Source organism: Physeter macrocephalus, unplaced genomic scaffold (genome assembly GCF_002837175.3).
Source record: "Physeter macrocephalus isolate SW-GA unplaced genomic scaffold, ASM283717v5 random_1708, whole genome shotgun sequence".
NCBI classification, from domain to species: domain Eukaryota; kingdom Metazoa; phylum Chordata; class Mammalia; order Artiodactyla; family Physeteridae; genus Physeter; species Physeter macrocephalus.
This window is the reverse complement of record NW_021146479.1, coordinates 6,186-25,000: the sequence shown is the minus strand read 5'-3', so window position 1 is coordinate 25,000 and position 18,815 is coordinate 6,186. Positions and strand designations below refer to the sequence as shown.

Here is an 18,815-nt window from a genome sequence, read left to right as displayed (position 1 = left end):
CACTTTTCACTACCTGAAGTATCAGCTGTATCTACACATCAGACCGCGTTTGAAGGTCACCACGGACCCAGAACTGAGAAGGGGTATGCACGGGGATTGGCCGAATTGAGAGGCAGGAGCAGTGAAGTTAAAAGCAGGGTTTCCAGCCCAGAACAGAGAAGAGAGGGCAAACCTAGACTTCCGGTCATGACTGAGGTTTGAGAGCGATTCTTGCTGGGCTGCCTCACCCGTGAACCCAAGGGGAAAAAGCTGACCTTCTGCAGTGGGGGGGTCTGGGGGTAGAGGTTCCAGATGTGCTGGGGGATGGAGATGCCGGAACAGGGTGGGGACCAGGAATTTAGGCCAGCGCTGCCCCGAGTCCTACTCTCTTTGCACGTGGAGGTGGTCCTAGGAATCCTGCCCTTCCGGCGGCAGCTTCTAGCTGCTGGCTCTCCCCAGGCCCTTGCCCACTGCAGCTATTTCTTGCTCCCCTTATCTCTTCTCTACCCTTCCCTTCCTTCATCCCTGCCTGCCCCAACCTCTCTCATCTTATCTTTCCCCTGAACAGGCAGGACTTTCAGAGCAAGATATCTGCAGGCCCAAAACGCTCTGGAGGGGAGGATGGGAGGAGGAGGTTCTTGGCTCAAACTGGGCCCCCAGTGGGGGAGGGGCTCTCAGCCTTGGACTTGCTCAGCCCCTTCCTGCCCCAGGCACAGTGAGGAAAGAGAAAATTCTCTGCGGGCTCAAGAGCACAGTGCCCTTGGGACCAGATAGCGGTTTTATCCAGCTTTCTGGACTCTCTTGGGAGGTGAGGACGGGCTGCCCTGGCTTCAACCATAAAAGGGAAGTTGGGTCTTCTTCTGCCTGTTGGTAAGATGCTTTCCTAACTCAACTCCCATCTGCTTTGCTGAAGCCAGAGACGGCAGTTATCTTTGTCGGGAGAGCAAGGAAGAGGAAGCGCCAGGCCCTCCACCCAGTCGATGCCTATTTCCTGTCTGGGAATGGAAAACTACGCCCCTTCCTCCCAGAGCCCAGTCCTGGGTGCTCCCTTCCCACCTTCAGTGCCCAGTCTTCACGCTCCCTCCTGGGCCAGAGGGGACAGGGAAGGGTCCTGGGCCACCGCGCGGTCATTTACAGAAAGGAGAGACACAAGTCGGTGTGAGCTCCGTGGAAGCCCCCGGACATGATCTTTAATCGATGTTCCTGTCCCTGCCTCCCCACCCCGAGCCCCAGATGACATATTTACAGGATGCTGTATGGAGCCAGTTCCAGGCCCAGGTCAGTGCAGCCTCCACTCCTCCCTGGGCGCTGCCAGGGTGGGCACTGCCAGGGTGGGGCAGGAAGATGCAGACAGCTGGGAGCCAGGTGGACTGGTCACAGGAAGTCTTGTGTTCTCCACGTGCCCACCCCCACCCCCGTGTGCACACACACACAGGCATGCCTGTGTGTGCAGAGGTATTCAGACTTGTGCGGAGATGTGGATCCAAATGCTTGTGCCAGATGCATCGCCACCCGTGTGCACGTGTGTACCACCAGAGGATGCCTTAAGGTACCGCAGCAATAGTGCAAAACCCGGCCCTTAGCCTCCTGCCCCTGCCTCAGTTTGTATGGCTGCTGGGGCAGTACAGTACTAGCCAGACGGGTACCCCATCCACCCCCCTCACTTGGGCAGTGCCAGCTGAAGCTCAGTATCAAGGACCCCACTGCAGCTGCATCCGGCCACCTTAAAGGGTGTCAGTGGGCCTCAGTCCCCAGTTTGCCCTGAGGGGTGGTGCAAATAAACAGGGAGCCATTTCTTCCATGATTCCTCCTCAAAGATGCCCCAGGGGGAGGCAGCTCAAAGGCCCTGGGGTGTTCAGAAACCCCTGCTGGTCTGGGTGGGGGTATCCCTGGGAAGAGGGGCTCCGTTCATTTGTGGCTTTCATCCAGAAGGTAGCTTGACCCCCAGCTTGCCCCTGCCGGCTGGTTTTCAGCAGTTAAGGAGCCAGCTCCTCTGTCCCAAGCGAGGGTCATGAGGAAAGGCCCTGGGCAGGACTGTGTTTGTGGGGGGACTGAGGAATTCTGCCAGCCTCGGTCTCGGGCTCAGCTGCAGTGGGGATCAGAGGACTAATGGGGAAAACGACTGTAAACTTACTACTCTGCCCTGGAGTGGGGGTTAAGGAGCAGAACGGGTTTGACAGGGGCTTGAGGACTTTTCTAGAAGCTGAGGATCAAACATGAGACTTGCCTTTTCCTACTTCTTCTTGCACATCACAGGCAGAGCCCCTACCCCTCCAGGCACTGGGCCACCCTGGCCTTCCCTCCTTGGGAGAGTGCTCCCTGGGAAGATGGCCCAGCCTGGAACCTCCAGGCCACGCCAGGGGGCACCTAAACCCTGAGTCAGAATCACCCTTCTTGAAAGGGGGAAGGTGCCATGTTATTTTAGGGACTGTATTTTCTAGGACCGTCCCCCCAATACGTGTGTCCTGGCAGGGACAGCAGGACGGTTGTTTTGGAATTGAAGACAATCTGGGACATGTGGTTGCCGTACCCATAACCTAGGCCTTGGGCACGGAACAGGCAGCTTTGGTTTGAATCAGCACTCGTACTTCTCTCCAAGCTCAGCAGGGCTGGGCGGAGGGGGCAAGCAGGGATGCCAGGCCTGCCTGGCTTGGGGACGTCTGTGTTCAGTGAGAAGATTCTAGGTGTGACCATCCCGGGGGATGGTCAGACCTCAGCTCCTCCAGTCCTTCCTGCAAATGTCAAAACATCCCCACAACTGCTCTGGCCCCAGCACCCCCAAAGTTACATTCATCAGTTGAGATTCAATAAAAAAAAAAAAAAAAGAAAAAAAAAAATGTAGATATCAGCTCTCTCCCCCTAGGTCCCAGAGAGCTTAAACCCTGCCTGGTCCCAGCTGCCTGGTTTTGAGGAGGGGTCATCCCAGGCCATGCCCACTGGTGGCTGCCTGCCCCACTGGGGCACCCCTCTAGCCCTCCCCCCGCCCAACTTGAGCTGTGGCAATCTGTGATGATGGAAGGTACGTTCACACAGGGAGAGTTGGTGTGCAAGGCCAAAGCTGCATGAGGTGGGGTGGGGGACCATGGGGGAAAGGCCCTCCAGGCCTGGTCCACCCTGGTGGTGTGAGGGCAGGGCCACAACCCGGCCCCAAGCCCCTGTAGGGCCAGGGGTTGAAGGGCTGAGCCCTGGAAGACATTTGCATGATGCCTCCCTCCGTGGCTGGGCGGGGGCAGCCTCCTGGTTCAGGGCCGAGATGGTGGACGCCAGGCTCGGAGGGAGGGGGAGGGCACTTAGGCCCCTCCAGACCTGGAATGGAGAGGGGGCATCAGGGGAAGATATAAGGCAGGGCCCAGAAGGAGAGCCCTCGAGCCGGGCCCCGGGAGGTCAGTGCTGGGCCCTGGAGACGGCAAGTCACAGGCTGGCCAGGGAGGGGATCTGGTGGGAGGTCAGACAGCGGTGACATGAAAGACAAAACAGATGGGACGCAGAGGTAGGCTCCCTTCCCAGGGGTTGGGGCCTGTGTGGGCGGGGGCACAGCTCCAGGGTCCACGGGGCCAGAGGTAGTCTGGCCTTAGGAAGGGCAGTAGTTAAACGACCAAGGCCTGAGGGGGTGGGTGGACTGGAGGAAGGGGCGAGGGGCAAGTTGAGGACTCTTCCTGGAGTGGGGTTCTCCCACCCCTGTAGTGACAGCAAGGGTGGAGGAACCAGCCCCAGCTCCCCATCCACAGAATGCGAGGTGACGAATGAGATGGAGGAGACAGGGACAGCGGGAGGGATGGCGTGGCCGGCGTCACACTGCCCCCTGCTGGGTCGGGTCATACCTTCCTCGGCGGATGTTTCTTCAGGAGCCAAGGAGAGGACGGACAGAGAAAGGAAAAGGAGCCATCTGTGACCTTCTCCTTCTCCCAGGGAGGGGCCTTCTGGCTCCCGGGAGACCCTTTGCCCCAGAGATGGGTCAGGGGCCCGGGGACCTAGACGCTAATGACAGGCCCAGGGAGAGCTACCAGGAATACGTACTGAACTTGGGTCCTGGGTTTGAGTCCTGACTGCAACTAACTCACCGCATGACCCTGGGCCTCAGGTCCTCCTCTGTACACTCAGGGGTTAGACCAGCTTGAGGGCCCCAGACACGGGTGCCCACAGAGCACCGTAGGCTGGGTGGGGCCTGGGGCCTGGGGACTGAGGACTCGGGCAGTCCCCTGCTCGGCTCCACTCTGTGGCCAGGCTGGGATGCACTGAAGCACAGGGGGCCCCCATCTTCTCATGTTTCAAGAGAAGCTGGAAATCAGGATTCTTAATGTAAAGTCTCCTGGTTTTTTAAATGTGAGCAACCAATTTTTTAAAATGTTAAGACAAGACGCTGTGGGCTGGTTTGGATTGTGATAGGCAAGCTCCGGTTTGGCTAACCTCTCAGGGAGGCCCCCTCAACTCCTACAGCCTGGGGTTCTGATAACCCCAGAGGATGCCAGGGGGTGCAGGGGCCGTGTGTGTGTCTTACTTAAATCCCCAGCCCGTGCCGCCCAGGACGATGGCTGCAACCAGGACAGCCCCGGCGATGGAGCCGATGATGATGTTGGTGCCGCTGGGACCTATGAAGGAGGGCAGGGCTCAGCTGGCAGGGACAGTCATGGAGGACAGGAAAGATGGAGCCCCACCCTGGCCAGCTCCAGCCTCACCCTTATATCTCTCCGTCTCCCCTGTGGGCAGAGACGTGGGCAGGGGGTTGTGGATACTGCAGTCCTTGCCCGTCCAGTCTGGCTGACAGATGCATTTCCCTTCATTGCTGCAGACCTAGAGGTGGGGTGGGGCCAGTAGAGGTGAGCAGGGCCCTGTCCCCACTTGTAAGCCCTTGACCTGATCCCTGACCTCCAGGCACCCACCCCGTGGTGGGAGCAGATCCGGTGCTCCCCGCTGCCAGGGCAGGTGCTGAAGTTGAAGGCAGAGGCTGGCAGGCAGCGATGGTCCAGGCACAGCATGTTGGGCCCGCAGGCTGTGCCGTCCTCTACGTAGCTCAGGTCTGAACCATCGGCCAGCTGCACATGGCCACCCCTGGGGAAACAGCACAGCCGACCTCTGCCCTTGCCCCCGACCCCATCACGGCTGCAACCTCCCCTTCCCCAGCCATGGTCCCAGCCCACACCTGCAGTCCAGCTCCTTGCCCTGGTGGTAGAAAGTGACGCTGCTGATGTCTCCCCCTAAGTCCCCCAGCCGAGGAGCTCCAGAAACGTTGACACAGAGGAGGAAGCCACAGAGCACATCCCTGTTGGGGTAGTGTGGAGACAGTGGGCCCCAAGTCTGACCTCAGACCCAACAACCGACCTCGTATCTGCCCTCTCCCCATCCCCTGGTTTTTCACATAGTCTCCCACTGGGACTCACAGCCCGCCCCATCTCTGAAAACACCCTGCCCAGCCCCAGAGCCCCAGCCCCAAAACTGGGGAAGCCCAACCAGGAGCTTTGACTACTCACTGTTTATTGCACTGGACCCAGACTGACCCCTTGCGCCCACAGTTCCCACGTTCTGTCCCCTCCACGTTCAGCTTCTCGTAACAGAAGCGATCAGCAGCCGCTGTAGGGAGATGATGCCAGGCATGACCCCACCCACTCCAGAACCCACCTGGGACCTCAGGCCTGCACCTCCAACACTGGCCTGACCCCAAGTCCAGCTGGGTCCCTGAGATCCTGGGGAGCCGCACATCTGGTGGAAGGCATTTCAGCCAGAGCCTGCCCCCGCTCCAGCCTCTCAATTCCAGGTACTCCACAGTCCCCTCTCCCATCTCCAGACGAAGACTCACCATGGCCCCAAAGGGCCTGGCACTGCCGGTCCCGGGTTTTGCAGCGACCTCCGTAGCAGCGGCCCTGAGGGACAGACAGGAGACAAGGGACACAGACACTGAAGACAAGAGACTGCACTGAGCCAGAGACCCAGAGGGGGTGGAACCTCCACCCCATCATACCTGTTCGTGATCACAGTAGTAACCATCCAGCTTGTGCAGGTTGGGGGGACACTGCGGAGAAAGGGGCTGGACTGAGTAGAGCTGACCCAGGACTGGGAGCTGAGGTCGGCCCCAGGGAAGAATAAAGGGGTGCCAAAGGCCCACCAGGTGGGGGCTCAGGTCACAGGGCTCCTCCAGGTCAAGGACAAGAGGAGGGAACTCAGACCACATTGGATTGGCAGGTCCCATAGCTTCTCCAGTCTCCCTTAGTTGCCTGCACCTCCTTCACAGGGCTGGGAGGACTGAATGCCTGGTATGTAATAAGGACTTAGAGGTTAAATAATATTATTATCCACTGTGATCCCTCGTAGACACCGGGCACTGCGCCAGGCACTGGGAACACCAGCCAGACTATAAATACTGGTTTAACGATTGGAGGAGCAAAGCCAGAAGGCATGGAGGACTCCTTTCTCAGATGAGAAACTGAGGCTGATCAGCGGCGGCGACTACAGCAGCGGAGAGGAGGGGTGCGCAGAACAGTCACCCAGCAGAGCCAAACGGATAGGGATAGTGGTTGCCTCGCTCGGGACTCCCGCAGGGCGGCCGGGACGGACGGACCTGACTCGAGTCCCCGGTGCAGGTCTCCGCGATGTCGCATTCGTTCACGGCCTCTCGACAGGACACACCCCGCGGCTCGTACTAGGGAAGGGATGCACTGCGGGGCTCAAGCTAGAACCACTGACCCCTCGTCTTCCCGCCTCCTCGGCCCGGCCCCCGCCCGCTCCCTGCCCACTCAGCACCGCCCCCAGGTCCGTTCACGGCTCCGCCCACCCCGCTACTTCTCAGCAGGTGCTCCGCCCCACTCCCCGTAGCTCCGCCTTCAACAGAACTGAGAGGGCCACACGCCCAGCTCCTCCCTCCCCATTGGCGCTTTCTTCGCGTCAAGCCCCGCCCCTACAGGTTTGCCTCCAGCGGCTCCTCCTCCTTAAGTCCCGCCCCCTATCTGGACGTCCGCAGCCCAGTCCCTCCCGGTCCCCGCTCCTTCCCGTCCCAGCGGCGGGTCCCCCTCACCTTGCAGCGGCGACAGCAGAGCCCGTCGCTGCACATGGCGTCGTGAGTCAGGGTGCATTTCTTGCAACAGTTCCCGCCCGCGCGGCTGCACTCCTGAGGGACGCAGGGAGAGGGCGAGGCCTGACCCTCCCTCGCACTCACCCCTGCGTTCCCCGTCCCCCACCTGGCACCAACACCAGTCTCGCACCTGCACCGAGCCGCAGTCGCACTCCTCCCCCGCCTCCACGAAGCCGTTCCCGCACTCAGGCGGGTCCAGGAGCTGGACGGGGAAGGGGTGTCGGGAGTCTGGCCGGGACCCTGCCCAAGCCCCGCTCCCACGTTCCCAGGCCCGGGGCTGGTACCTTGAGGGGCTTGTTGAAGAGGCAGCTCCCGCCGCCCTCCTGCAGAAACTGGTTATACTCGTCGATGCTACAGCGCGAGAACTTGCGGGGTAGGTAGAACCTGGGTAGGGATGAGGGGACCGTGCCGCTAAGTCCCCGCCAGCCCACTGTCTCGCCCCTTCTCAAGATTGGGATGGGGTGCACCGGCGGACTCGGTCACCATCTCGAGGAGGCTGAAGATCTATGTGCCTGGACACTGCATGAGAATCCTCCCGCCTGCCCATCAAGGGGGAGTGGGCAGTGTATGCCGCTCCTGGCTTCTCCCCGAAACCTCCGGGAGTCGGAGGTTTGTGCGCCAAGGAGGGAAGGTGCCTCCAAATGAGGCTTTGGCGGCGCCCAGTGGCGACAGTGCGCACTACAAGCCTGAACAACTGGGGTGTCCGGCTGGGGAATGTGCGTCTCCCTATGCAGTGTCTACAGACAGCTGCGCTTCCTGGAATTCTGAGTGGTCCCGAGAGAGAGCTGGGTCTCTTGAGGCCACCGGGTCCAGAATGTCACCCAGTGCTCGCTCTGGGACTCCCATTGCCCAAGATCCTCCCCCATTTTGTCCCCAAGAACTCACCCAGTGTCCTCCATGATGCAACCCAGCCAGTTGTCCGGACATTTGCAGTCCCCTGAGAGGTGAGCCAGGTGAATATAACGGAGGGTGAAGAACCGCCCCCCTCCCGTGGACACCCTCTTCATCTCTAGAGTGTGGGTCTGGGCGGGGTGTGAGGGTCTTCACTGATACCTGCCGAGCTCCGGTGTTTATTCCACATCATGCCCAGGTTCTGCCCCAGCGTCTGGGCCAAGGTCACCGCCATGGCCCCCATGTTGTCATACTTGGGGTGAGGAAGATGGAGCACAAAGATGTCTACATCCCTCCTAAAGGCACAGGGCTCATGCCCTTCGCAGCCCCTCTCCTTCCCACCCCGCTCCCCAGCCACGTCCCCCACACTGCTCACCTCATTCACACCCCCACCCCTGGACAGCGAGCAGATGCCCCCCACGTAGGCAGCGCCACTGCTGGTGCTCTGGAAAGTTCTGCCCCTGGAAGGGAGAGGCTTGTCAGGAGAACCCACTGCCTTCCCCGTGGTGGCTCCCCTGGGCTCTGATGGGGAGACAGGCGAGCCCCGCCTCCATGAGGAGGTGAGTTCGGCCCTTCGTGTCAGTCTGTGTGGCCTCAGGCAATCCCCTTCCCTTCTTTGGGTTCATCTGCCCTTAAGCCAAATGAGGGATTCCTAATAGATCATCCCTAACTGCAAGGACCTTTGATCAGATTTCTTTTCCCTACCAGGGCATTGGAAGGGATGCCCTGAGGAAGGGATGCTGGGACCATTTGAAAGGGGAAGAGGGGACGAAGGGGAGGTTATGGGCAGAGGAAGACCACCGGTGGTAGGGAAAAGGGGCCTGAGCCTAAGATGCAGGGGAAGATGCCCAGCCACTGCTGCAAATGGCTGGGAGTAGGTGCAAGGGGAGCCCAGTCCCCACACCCTGCAAGCGCGCCTGGCCCAGAGCCATGTTCAGTAACCCTGTGCACCACAGCCACCAGCAGAGGCTGGCAGGGTTCATGGGGTGGGGGACTCACGAGAAGAGGTGGGTGGCATCACTGGGCTCAGGCAGGCCCTCCCGCCGGTAGACCATGAGCCGGGCCAGGGTCTCCAGGAGGTCATCCTGCACCTGGATCTTGTCCCCATCTGCCCACGTTTCCATGGCAACCAGCACGATGCGGGTATTGAGCTGTTCCTTGTACATCTGGGCCAGAAGGGGAGAAGATGAGGAGGGGGCTGGAGGGTGGGAGTGGGTGTGGGGGAACAGGGCTGGAGGAAGGTCTCAATCTGTCCCTCCAGGAAGTGGGGGTCAGAGGCTGACGGTGCCCTTGAGAGCTCACCCTGAGGATGCGTGCGGTGGCGTGGGGGGTGGGAGGAGAGGGAAGGGAAGGGAGGGCTGCTCACCACATCTGCCAGGTTCACCACGGACTTGGCAAAGTTGCTGGTGAGGACCACCGACTGTCGCATCTGCTCAAACTGGGAGAGGAGAGAGTGGGCGGAGGGCGGGTCTGCTTCCAGCCCCTCCCCCCAAAGCCACTCCCAGCCTGGGGCTGTACCAGCTGGTGGTCGTTGATCACAATCAGCTCCACATACTTGGTCTCACTGTGCGCTGTAGGGTGGCCCCGGCGCACCTGTGGGGGGAGGTGGGCGCTTGGAACCAGTCCCCTCCATGCCTGGCATCGTGGCCAAGCCACAGACAGACCCAAGCGGGGGCTGGACTCCAGCCAGAGACAGTGTCAGCTCCCCACTGGTGCGGGTCCCATCCAGCCTTGGTACCAGGGCAGGCAGCCTCGGTTTGCCTAGACACTAGTGGTAGGGCCTAAGGTGGGCGCTTCCTGCCAGAGGTGGTTCCCTGGCTTCCAGCCACATCAGTCTGAGCCCTCCTTTGCCCCGGCTATGGATGGGGGTGTCCTCCTGCTCCGGGCCACAGCCCGAGGTCTCTGCAGCAGGAGGTCTGTGCGGGCCCCCGTACCTGCCTTTTCCTTCTCAGCCTTGGTCGGTTCGGAGAAGCAGAATGGGCAGGGGCAGCAAACAGGCAGCCTGGGGGGAGGGTGCCAGTGAGGGGGGCACAGTCGGCCCCCTCCCTTGCCCCATTTTCCCTCCCTTACCTGGTTCCCTGCATCCGAGGGGGGCTGGGAGGAGAGGGGTCCGGTAAATGAGGTGGGGAAGGGGTCCCTGCAATGAGGGGAAATTAGTTCTTGGGGAGGCTGACCAGATCTGCTCTGAGCCCAGTTGCGGGGGAACATCTCCAGCCCTTCCCCCCACCCCACCCCAGGGTGACCCAGAACTGGCCAGAGCTCCCATGTCGGATCTGATCTCCCAGATGCTCAGATTCCGGGGTCAAGACCTGGGGGCACCCTGAGAGACAGGGGCAAAGGACACTGGAGCCCGATGGGAGGTTACTTGGGGGACAGAGGGGACATTGGAGCTGGGGGCACGAGGGAGGGCAGTGAGGCTGAGGTTACCAAGGCAGGAGGATGAGGAGGAGGCAGCGACAGCCACTGCGGTGACAGCCATTGGGACAAGCGTGGCAGGGCTGTCAGAGGGGCCAGGGAGGGGCTCACCTGGAGGTTTTCCCGAGGCCTGGCCACCTCGTGGGGCTCCATGATGTAGGTGAAGTTCCCGTCAGAGAAGACCCCGCTGCAGCGAGAGAGACGCAGCTCCCCACCGTCCCCAGGGCTGGAGGCTCATCCTGGCCGCCCAGCCCCTCCCCATACTCACTGTAGCCCCTGGCAGGTGGAGAGGGCAGCAAAGGAGTGCGGGTTCCCTCGGAGCCTCCCCTGGTAGTAGCAGTGGTCTCCAGCCCCCTGGGGGAGCAGAGAGCGTGAGTGGACAAGCTCCCTTCCCCGCATGAAGGCAGGAGGACGGGTGAGGGCCGCTGAAGCTGCCCCGTGTGCGGGGCTGTGGTCCCTGGATACACCTGGGGACCTGGAGCCGGGCTCTGCTCTGGCTATGCTCCTAATTTGCTGTTTCACACTGGGCAAGTTCCTAGCTCTCTCTGGGCCTGCTTTACCTCACCTACAACGTGAAGACTTTGGGGCACGTCAGTGGCTCTTAACCATGAGTTGGGGCTGGTACAGGGATCACAGACTCATTTGAGAAGAATAGCTGATGTTCATATAGCACTTACTGGGTTCCAGGCACCGTTCTAAGCACTTACCATGGATCAGCTCACTTAATCAGATGAAAGCTATGGACTCACCCCCAACACACACACACCATTTCACACACGGTGCGTTCACAGACGCCACAGCCTCTGTGGACCACCCCTGGACGCATGGTCTGTGGCTGAGGAAATGTGAGCAGCGTGTGTCCTCCTGGCCAGGCTCACAGGTCAGAGGGGACGAGCACCCCCTCCCCTCTGCTTCCTGCAGAATTACTTGTCCTCCAGTTACTGAAAGTCTGGAGGGGGAGGGCCGAGGCTATTTATAGACACTCATTCATCTTTGCTTGCACCCCTGGGCCTTCAGGGCTGGGACCCTGGGGTCCCAGGCAGCCTGGAATTCCCAGGGTCTTGGTCTTGGTCTTGGTGCTGAGCAACAGGGGCATTCCTCCAACCGCCCCCTGCCAGAAGATTCTGGGCATGGAGCAGTGGGGGTCCTGGAATGTCTCCATGCTGGCAGACAGGCTGGCTGGGGGTCAGCCCTCTGGAGCTGGGCGAGGGGAGCTGAGGGCTCCATGCCATTCGACAGGCCACCCCGACTCCAATCCTGGAGGGGCCAGGCCCATCCCGAATGTAGAATATACCCCAGACCCCATCTCCACCGGCCACCTGTCCCTTCATTCCACCTCCCCATCCCCTTCCAAAGACACTCACGGTGCTGTGCTGAGTTGGCCCCTCCCGGCTGAAGTGGCGCTCCACATATTGCGAAGAGAGAAGGTGACTGGAACAGACAGAGTGGGCAGGAGGAAGGAGCGGGTCACAGGGTTGGGTCCTGTTTGGGTCCCACCACAGCTCAGATCCAGGTGCCCTGCCCCAGCCAGCCAAGCCCAGGCCATGCCTTGCCCGCCCGCCTGCTGCCCTTCTCCCAGACTCAAGGCCACACTCACTGGTTCAGCTCCAGGTCCAGAGTGAAGTTTGAGTTGAAGGCTGGGATGACGAAACTCACCTGGGCCAGGTGGACAGGCTGGGCGAAAGGGGGGAAAGGCAGAAGGGGAGTCAACCTGGGGAGGCCTGAAGGTGGGAACTGGGGGGACTGGTGAAACCCCAGTAAGGGGAATAGCCCTGGGGAGGGGATGGCCCAGGTCCAGCAGCTGTGGGTACCATTGATCTATGGGAAAGATGCTTTCCTCCAAGACCCTGTTCCTTTCCTGGGGGGAGGGGCAGGAGCGCGCATCCCGGGGCACAGGCCTCCCGGCTCTCTGGGTGCCAGCCCACCCTCTCTGGTGTAGGTGCCTCCCTGGGGCCAGTCTACGGTAGGGATGGGCAGGGGCAGCTCAGCCTGCCCACTGCCTCACGCCAGGCCCTCCCTGCTGCTGGCAGGGCCACGCTCACCCACAGGTGAACTAAAGGGAGGCCGCGAGAAGTATCACGGGAAAGAGGCAAACAGGAGATGGGGTGCAGTGTGACCCCAGGGCCCTGCTTCAGCAGGCCCCTCCCTTCCTGTCCCCCTACCCTGGCCCTAGCCTCAACTTACGGAGGAGGCCTCGTACGCTGCAGACAGGGGTGGAATGGGTAAGAATTGATCGCAGGGCCACTGGAAGCTGGGATGATGGGCAAATGCCATCCTGTCAGGAGGAAAGAACTTGGCTCCTCTACCCCCAAGTCCCTTGCCCTCTGCCTCGCCCAAAGCAGTTCATCTTTGATATTTCAATCCCATGGTTAATTTTTAAACACGGAAGTTTTCCTGATAAATTTTTCAGAGGGGCCTTTGCAGTGGGGCTGGGAGGCTCCAGGTTGTCATGGCAACGTACCAGGCCTGAGCAAGATGGCTGCCCTCCCAGGCCTGGGTGCCCAGCCACTGTAGTGGGTGCGGATTCCAGACCTGACGCTAGTGTGCCTGGAGGGAAAGCGACCCCAAGAGAAGAAGGGGCAGGAGAGTCTGGGCTGAGGAGGAGTCAGCCTTCTGGGCTCCCACGTTCCCACCCCAAGCCTCAGGTCTTACAAAAGATCTCAAAGCACAGGAAGGGCCTGAGAGGGGCTAGAGCCCTCTGTGCACCCCGGTCCGTTTAAGAAGACTGAAATCCAGATCCCCAGATGAGGGGCCCGCCGCTGGGCTGTACAGATGTGAGGAAGTTGGTTGGCTGCCTTTCTTTTGTGGGGAGCAGGTCACAAGATGGAGGGGAGCCCCGATGTCACAAAGTTCCATAGCCTGGTGCTAGTCGGCTTCCTGATCAGCCGCCTAGATTTCTAATCTTCGTGAGCGCTTGTATGTGCCAGGCACTGTTGTAAATACCGTACAAGTATCATCGTATTTGATCTTCACTACAACCCAATGGGATAGATACTAATGTTACCCTCATCTAACATATGGGAAACAGAGGCACAGAGAGGCTAACATGCCCGTGGTCGTAAGGCTAAGAAGTGGTAGAGCTGGGATTCAAACCTAGGGAATCAGCTTCTAGGGCCTTCTGCCCTCAAAGGTGAGGTAAGACGGAAACGGCCCCGTGTCCATGAGAGGCCCTGGGAGTCAGGGTGAGGTAGGCAGCCCTCTGAGCCCCAAGGACACTGACTCACCCCACCCCAGGCTGACCGAGGCTCCAAGCTCCATCCTGAGCCCCTAGAGCGTCGACCAGATTTGAAATAGAAAGTCAAGGACAAGGAGTCACTGCTTCCCTCTCCCCACCTTGGTCTGGACCATCCCTGCCCTCCCCCTGCCCCTTGGCCTCGACCAGCTCTGTCCCCAATACCCTAACTCCTTGGTCTGGACCATCCCTGCCCTCCCTCTCCCCTCCTGGACTTGGACTATCTCTGCCTTCCCCACCCATCCCTGTCTGGACCACCTCTGCCCTCTCTTGCCCTCAGGTCTGTTCCTGCTTGTTCTTTCTGGCCCCCACCGACAAGCCTCTATCCCGGCCCCTATGCTGGCCACCCAGGAGAGCAGCCTGTCCAGGCCCCCTGCCTTGATTCCGCTCTCTAAAGTTGGTAGCCTCAGGGATAATCCAGCAATCTCTCTGAGCCTCAGATTTTCCCACTGAAAATGGTAAGATGAGCCCAGATGCAAGGCTGCAAGGTTGCCTTGTGTGGTAGAGGTTGTCCTGGGCCTGGAGGATTCTGGAAGAGTCGACCCTGGTGCTTGCAGAATCTCCCCCACTCAGAAAGTCAGCGAGCTAACCCATCTGGCCTCCCCACTCTCTGTGCAGACCAAGCTGACCCCAACACAGGGTAAAGCCCGGACTGATGCGGGAGCAGACACCAGGTGGCCTTTGTCCCCACCACTTCCTGCAGCCTGCCGAGGCCTCATCCCTCTCCTTACCTGGCAAGGCCTAACTGTGGGGCTGGGAGGCCTTCTTCCCCAGCAGGACACAGGGTTCAGGCCAGGTAGGATCCTGGGGCAGTGCAAGGCAGCTGCTGGGACGGGGAGGCAAGCCCAGGAGGGGTTGGGGGAGCCACCAAAGGCTATAGGAAGAAGAGGAGGGAAAGTAGATAATGGGGCATGTTTGCCTAACCTGGCCCGATGCAGGGGGACTGGGGGGGACACCCCCTGTCTGCAGGAAGAGAAAGATCAGGCAAAGCCACCTCAGTCCCCAGGACCTCTGTACCCCAAGCGCCTGGGTAGGGGGTTCCTGCTGGCACCAGAGTCTTAACCTTCCCCCACCAACCCACACACTCCCAGCCAAGCTTTCAGCCCATGTTCTATCAAAGCCAAACTGCTCCTGGCCTGCTTCCTGCCGGACCTGTCCCTGACCTCTCTCGTTATCCCTCAGTCCCTCCCTCGGGAGCCCCTTCTGTCCCCGACTGCTGCCCTCCTTTGCGCCCAGCTCAGCGCTGCTGGTGGCCGGCCGACCAGGCCTCCACCCTGTGCCCCGTGCTTGCCTCTTGCTCCCCGGCCACTGGCTCGCACGTGCTCAGGCTCATTCGATCTCAACCTGCCCGGGCAGTCTGGTGCTCATTTTATAAACTCCAGGGAGGGACACGTGGAGGTGACTGTCCCAGGGCCACGCTGGGGAGGAGCTGGGTCAAGGCTCACCCTCGGGCCGGAGTTCCTGTCTCTCACGGCCGCTGTGACCACCTGGCTGCGGTGACCTCACCCTCCCCTGTCGCCAGCTGGTCCATTCTCCAGGCACCTGCTTGCCCCCCACCAGATACGAGTGTGGAGGCAAGGAGGCCAAATCCCTGCTGAAGTCCCAGAATCACAAACACAGATGCCAGGCCTCCACCCCAGACCTACAGAATCACAGTCTCGGGAAGGGGAAGCCTAAAGATCTTTCGGGTTCCCAAACACCCCAGAAAGTTCGAACATCCAGATGCTACCCCTCAAACAGTTACCCTGAATCCCTCCTCCCGAGCCTCCATCTCCTCCCAGGACCCTCTCCTCCTCACCCTCGCCTGCGACCCCAGAGCATGCACCCACCCACCCCACCTGACAGGGCTTTGGCCCCTCTCTATCCCTGGGACCTCAGGCACGCCGACTTCTTTGGTCACTGATTCAACTTTTCACAGGGCTGGCCTTTAGTCCCCTGGGGTTCGGGCTACACCTACCTTTTTCCTTGCCCAGGGGCTCAACACTTATGTTGCAGGAAAGGCATCAGAAGGCACGAGTGAGCTGCTCACCCTCTCTGAGCCTCAGTTTCCCCCATTGGTAAAATGATGTTGTCATGAGGACTAAATGAAAGCCCTTTTTAATGTGTTATTCTCACAAGGATTAGTAATAATAATAATAATAAATGAAAAAGGAAGTGTAAATGTTCCAGCTGAACAGGGCTTTGAGGCACTGGAGAAACCGTGTGGGCTGGTGGGTGGTGGCAGAGGGGGAGGAGCCAGAGAGGTGGGAGCCCCGCCTTCCCAGCCCTGGTCCCCCAAGATGCACCGAGCCTCCACTTTTCGGCAGGACAGCGGGAGTCCCAGGTAGTGAGAACAGTTGGACCAACTTCCGATAATGGGATTTGACCTAAATGCTTGAGGACAGAGCGACTCCTTACAGGGTCATTAGTCTCTCTGGGGACAGACTCTGGGCAGCTGGGTCCCTCCAGGCAGCCAGGAGGGGTGCTTTGGTGAGGCCAAGCCCACAGGCTAGAGTCTGGCTGGGGAGGACTCAAGACTCCCCAGGACTCAAGACTCCTGCCACGTTGCCCCTCCTCCAGCCCTGCACGGAGTCTGACAGGTAACCCCAAATGCCCTGGCTCCTGTTCCTGACACCCAGCCCTCATGCCACACCTGGCCCCAGACACTCAGGAGGCCAGATGTTGAACATCTGCTCTTGCTGGATCCCAGGCAGGACACTTGACACCCATCATCTCCTCTAATCCTCGCAGCAGCAGCCTGGGCGAAGTGGAGACTACTGTTACCCCCCTCTCACGGATGGGGAAGGTGGGGTTCAGAAGGCTTGCCCAGGTCACTCAGTCAGAAGCAGGGGAGCCAGGACCCACTGAGGCTGTCCCGCTCCAAAGCCACAGGTACAGCCTCTCAAATGGAAGCTGAACTTCCTGCATGAACTCTCCCTCTGCCCAACCTCATGGCAGGGCTGGTTCAGGGCCCACCCTGGAGCAAGCTGGGCCCAGCACAAATCCTTCCAGCCACCAGCCCCCTCCCAGGAACCCCCTCCTGCCTCTGATCCCAGGGCAGAGCTGTGACCTTGGCCCAGGTCGGGTACTAGGGCTCCAGGCACAGACCCTGTGGCTTCCTGCCCGTGACTGCCATCTCGCAAGGGGCTGGGGACTGAGCCTTGCCTAACTGCCCACCACTCCTCCGCAGCAAGAAAACACAAACACCACAGCACACGCCCTCGGTTAAGGGCTTTCAGGTGGCAAATGCTGGTCTGGGCAGCTCTCACAGGAGCTCAACCCAGTGACTGAGGTCCCCTCTGCCAGCTGACTCCTGGGCCTGGGACCCTCCACCCCCCTGTTCACTAACTCACATCCTGCCCTCTCCTTGGTTCCGAAGGAGGCTGGGTTTTTCAGGCGGAGGCACAACCTGCACAGCCGCTTTGTGTGGATTAGAAAAAGGGTCCCTTCAGAACACATGCAGCCTCACGAGTCTTCCGATTCATTCAGCCAACTGGCCCGGGCACCCTTGTGCAGTGAACAACCAGCCCAACTGTACACTGTGGCCCTGCTTGTTCTTCTGCCTCACACCCAGCTGCAGGCTCCCTGTGATCCCAGGTTTCTACACTTCCAGAAGCTCCCCGACCTCTCGGCCTCAGGCCTAGCCTGTTTCCAAACTGGGCAGAAGTGAGATGTTGAGAGCCGTGGCAAAGAGGGCAGAGTCCCCTGGGCCTCTCTTTGCTGTACCCTTGAGCGAGGGGCCAGCATGCACTGGCTAAGAGGGCTGCCCTGAAAATCAGTCTTGACCATGCTGCTTAAGTGCTGAGTGACCTGGGGTCGTTACTTCACCTCTCTGTGCCTGTTTCCCCATCTGTGAAATGGGAATAATAATAGCCCCACCTCCTGAAGTTGTGATGAGGATGAAATAAATTAATAACATAGAAAGGCAGAACAGTGCCTGCCCCATCGAGGGCCCAGTAAATTGTAATTTCTCTAGCTTCGAACCCCTTCCTGGACAGCTTCGCTCTCCCTGGTCCCAAGACCTTGTCTGGTTTGAGATCCCAAATGGGTGCAAGAACTTCAGACAAAACCACACAGCGGCAGGGTGGGACACTTCCTGTTGGGACATTGCGCTCAACGCTGCATGGGCTCCACCATCGGCCCCTGAGGTTCTGAGGCCAGAAGTGCTCTAGGGAGAAATGCCAAGTGGGAGCTAGAGGAGCCTCCTTCCAGTCAGGTGAGAATATTCTGGACATGTCTTTCTGTCTCCCTTGGTCTTCCTCCACCTTGCGCTGGGGGGGCGGGGAGGGAGGTTGGGAAATGCCCACACTGTGCCAAAACCCAGAGAGTGCCTGGAGGCAGAACAGCACTGTGGGAAGAGCCCTGCTCTTGGAGAAAATCACCCCACTAAGATCTCATTGACTTTGGGCAAGTTACTTAATCTCTCTGAGCCACAGTTTGCTCATCTGCAAAATGGGCAGACAAAAGTTACCCGCCTTAAGGAGTTGTGAGAATTCCACCCCAGGGGAAACTGGGGTACAGACAAGTCAGGACAATGAATGAGCCTCATTGGGAGGCTGCAGGGAGGTCCCAGGGAAGACTCAGTCCCAGAGAGATCCCCACTGGAAGCGACCGTGACCACTGCCCCACAGCTCCACAGAAGCTCCACTCCCACCCTCCAGACACCCGGTTGGGCTTATTCAGACTTGGTCACTCACACGTGTAACACATGCACACATGCCACCCACTCACCCAGCAGAGCGACACCCAGAGAGACTCCCCCATCCTCTGCATACTCAACCCATCCAGTCCAAGCGCACCCATCCCCATCTCCCCACCGTCACAGGCACCACCATACCTCAGACTCCTGCTCCCACTCTCTCTCTTCAGGAAGGACTAAGCTGAAGGAGCACCCACTCTTCATCCTTCCCTGGCCCCCCGGCTTTCCCTCATCCCTGTCCTCTGACCCCACTGTGGCACCACCCCGTCCTCCAATCTGGACATCCCCTAAAACACCAGTCAGAGTCCCAGCAGCCAGGAAAGGCAGTCAACTCCCAGCCAACACAGGCTTGGGGTGCACAGTTCACAGGTAGGGGGCCACCAAGGAAGAAAGTCACACTAAGGGCCAAACCCAGCCAGGACACCCTATCCCTCCCTGGCCCTGGGACCATCCCTACTGCCCATCTACCACCTGCCAGGGAGCCTGGGCAGGCCCCAGAGGCAGCCTCCACCCCCTTCCCCTCCCTCCCAGCCCACCTCCCCCCACCCCTCCCCATC

The 18,815-nt window shown here is 59.9% G+C and overlaps 1 protein-coding gene across 1 annotated transcript in view; it reads right to left on the bottom strand.

Annotated features, from left to right (window-relative positions):
* Positions 1 to 3,769: 3,769 nt before the first annotated feature.
* The window catches only part of ADAM11 (ADAM metallopeptidase domain 11), a 17,104-nt gene continuing 2,058 nt past the window's right edge, over positions 3,770 to 18,815 (bottom strand). The window contains exons 3-26 of the mRNA XM_024130287.1: positions 11,946 to 12,022; positions 11,713 to 11,779; positions 10,617 to 10,702; positions 10,460 to 10,535; positions 10,004 to 10,070; positions 9,868 to 9,935; positions 9,452 to 9,526; positions 9,300 to 9,371; positions 8,933 to 9,099; positions 8,310 to 8,394; positions 8,096 to 8,186; positions 7,928 to 7,979; positions 7,327 to 7,426; positions 7,173 to 7,244; positions 6,986 to 7,078; positions 6,533 to 6,613; positions 5,936 to 5,986; positions 5,774 to 5,837; positions 5,448 to 5,547; positions 5,120 to 5,239; positions 4,860 to 5,028; positions 4,656 to 4,770; positions 4,478 to 4,568; positions 3,770 to 3,818 (exon numbers count right to left, since the gene is read on the bottom strand). Coding sequence (XP_023986055.1) covers positions 3,770 to 3,818; positions 4,478 to 4,568; positions 4,656 to 4,770; positions 4,860 to 5,028; positions 5,120 to 5,239; positions 5,448 to 5,547; positions 5,774 to 5,837; positions 5,936 to 5,986; positions 6,533 to 6,613; positions 6,986 to 7,078; positions 7,173 to 7,244; positions 7,327 to 7,426; positions 7,928 to 7,979; positions 8,096 to 8,186; positions 8,310 to 8,394; positions 8,933 to 9,099; positions 9,300 to 9,371; positions 9,452 to 9,526; positions 9,868 to 9,935; positions 10,004 to 10,070; positions 10,460 to 10,535; positions 10,617 to 10,702; positions 11,713 to 11,779; positions 11,946 to 12,022 — 2,088 coding nt within the window. The remainder of the gene's footprint in view (positions 3,819 to 4,477; positions 4,569 to 4,655; positions 4,771 to 4,859; positions 5,029 to 5,119; positions 5,240 to 5,447; positions 5,548 to 5,773; positions 5,838 to 5,935; positions 5,987 to 6,532; positions 6,614 to 6,985; positions 7,079 to 7,172; positions 7,245 to 7,326; positions 7,427 to 7,927; positions 7,980 to 8,095; positions 8,187 to 8,309; positions 8,395 to 8,932; positions 9,100 to 9,299; positions 9,372 to 9,451; positions 9,527 to 9,867; positions 9,936 to 10,003; positions 10,071 to 10,459; positions 10,536 to 10,616; positions 10,703 to 11,712; positions 11,780 to 11,945; positions 12,023 to 18,815) is intronic.